The sequence below is a fragment of the Salvelinus alpinus genome, chromosome 2 (genome assembly GCF_045679555.1).
Source record: "Salvelinus alpinus chromosome 2, SLU_Salpinus.1, whole genome shotgun sequence".
In the NCBI taxonomy this organism is placed as follows: domain Eukaryota; kingdom Metazoa; phylum Chordata; class Actinopteri; order Salmoniformes; family Salmonidae; genus Salvelinus; species Salvelinus alpinus.
The window spans coordinates 90,020,598-90,023,097 of NC_092087.1; the positions used below are offsets into that span (position 1 = coordinate 90,020,598).

The 2,500-nt window shown below is 46.8% G+C and overlaps 1 protein-coding gene across 2 annotated transcripts in view; it reads left to right on the forward strand.

Moving 5' to 3' along the window:
• The window catches only part of pkd1a (polycystic kidney disease 1a), a 173,188-nt gene that overhangs the window by 68,977 nt on the left and 101,711 nt on the right, over positions 1-2,500 (forward strand). For both annotated transcript variants that reach the window (XM_071389881.1, XM_071389882.1), the window contains one exon: positions 1,286-1,461. In XM_071389881.1, the coding sequence (XP_071245982.1) occupies positions 1,286-1,461 (176 nt within the window). The remainder of the gene's footprint in view (positions 1-1,285; positions 1,462-2,500) is intronic.

The window sequence follows — 2,500 nt, forward strand, 5'->3', positions numbered from 1 at the left end:
GATGAAGACTGGTTAGAACTCTGTATGGGGACTGGGGCAGTAGATGAAGACTGGTTAGAACTCTGTATGGGGACTGGGACAGTAGAGGAAGACTGGTTAGAACTCTGTATGGGGACTGGGGCAGTAGATGAAGACTGGTTAGAACTCTGTATGGGGACTGGGACAGTAGATGAAGACTGGTTAGAACTCTGTATGGGGACTGGGACAGTAGATGAAGACTGGTTAGAACTCTGTATGGGGACTGGGACAGTAGATGAAGACTGGTTAGAACTCTGTATGGGGACTGGGACAGTGGAGGAAGACTGGTTAGAACTCTGTATGGGGACTGGGACAGTAGATGAAGACTGGTTAGAACTCTGTATGGGGACTGGGACAGTAGATGAAGACTGGTTAGAACTCTGTATGGGGACTGGGACAGTAGAGGAAGACTGGTTAGAACTCTGTATGGGGACTGGGACAGTAGATGAAGACTGGTTAGAACTCTGTATGGGGACTGGGACAGTAGATGAAGACTGGTTAGAACTCTGTATGGGGACTGGGACAGTAGATGAAGACTGGTTAGAACTCTGTATGGGGACTGGGACAGTAGATGAAGACTGGTTAGAACTCTGTATGGGGACTGGGACAGTAGATGAAGACTGGTTAGATCTCTGTATAGGGACTGGGACAGTAGAGGAAGACTGGTTATAACTCTGTATGGAGACTGGGACAGTAGATGAAGACTGGTTAGAACTCTGTATAGGGACTGGGACAGTGGAGGAAGACTGGTTAGAACTCTGTATGGGGACTGGGACAGTAGATGAAGACTGGTTAGAACTCTGTATGGGGACTGGGACAGTGGAGGAAGATATACTGTGAGCAACACACTGGTATCGGTTTGACCTTTAGAAACCCCCAGTAGTGCTGTTAGCATCTCGATGTGTGTAACATAGGACCTTGTGAAAGCTGCCCCTCATAAAGGACAACAAACACAATCAATCAATCAATGAATCAACGGATAAGGGGGAGCTCCCCCCCCCTGTCCAACCGGCCATATGGAACAGACACCTGCTGGGATCAGGTAGAAGCAGAGAGAGACATGTGGAGAGTTGGGACAACTTTTAGAATGTGGAAGGTTCTAGACATTCCATTACATAGCATTGTTGAAATATTCCCCATGTAATGTTAACGGGGAGTTAAGATGGCTGCCGTAGAACGTTGACGTGTAAATACATCACAATGCAGAAACCTCACTATTGAAGTAGCTATCAATCCATCAACCAATCAATCTCCTCCTATCCTACAGGTGACGGCGATGAACCATGTGAGCAACCTGACGGACCACTTCAACGTGACGGTCGACCGTATGAACCCCATGGTCAACCTCACGGTCACCGGCGTGCCTGGCGTGGTCACGCAGGGCTCGGACCAGTTCCTGACCACCTCCGTGGTCCTGGATATGTCCGTGGACGCCACCTTCCGGTAGGTTGTAGTGTGTGAGGGACACGCGCACACACACACACACATACACACGCAAGCACGCACACACACACACACACACACACACACACACACACACACACACACACACACACACACAAGCACGCACACCAACATATCATAAACACAGACCAAACCAAGCTCATGCTTAGACTGTCTCCTAAACATGTCTACATCTCTCTGAGACTGTCTCCTAAACATGTCTACATCTCTCTGAGACTGTCTCCTAAACATGTCTACATCTCTCTGAGACTGTCTCCTAAACATGTCTACATCTCTCTGAGACTGTCTCCTAAACATGTCTACATCTCTCTGAGACTGTCTCCTATACATGTCTACATCTCTCTGAGACTGTCTCCTATACATGTCTACATCTCTCTGAGACTGTCTCCTAAACATGTCTACATCTCTCTGAGACTGTCTCCTAAACATGTCTACATCTCTCTGAGACTGTCTCCTAAACATGTCTACATCTCTCTGAGACTGTCTCCTATACATGTCTACATCTCTCTGAGACTGTCTCCTATACATGTCTACATCTCTCTGAGACTGTCTCCTATACATGTCTACATCTCTCTGAGACTGTCTCCTAAACATGTCTACATCTCTCTGAGACTGTCTCCTAAACATGTCTACATCTCTCTGAGACTGTCTCCTAAACATGTCTACATCTCTCTGAGACTGTCTCCTAAACATGTCTACATCTCTCTGAGACTGTCTCCTAAACATGTCTACATCTCTCTGAGACTGTCTCCTATACATGTCTACATCTCTCTGAGACTGTCTCCTACACATGTCTACATCTCTCTGAGACTGTCTCCTATACATGTCTACCTCTCTCTGAGACTGTCTCCTAAACATGTCTACATCTCTCTGAGACTGTCTCCTAAACATGTCTACATCTCTCTGAGACTGTCTCCTATACATGTCTACATCTCTCTGAGACTGTCTCCTAAACATGTCTACATCTCTCTGAGACTGTCTCCTATACATGTCTACATCTCTCTGAGACTGTCTCCTA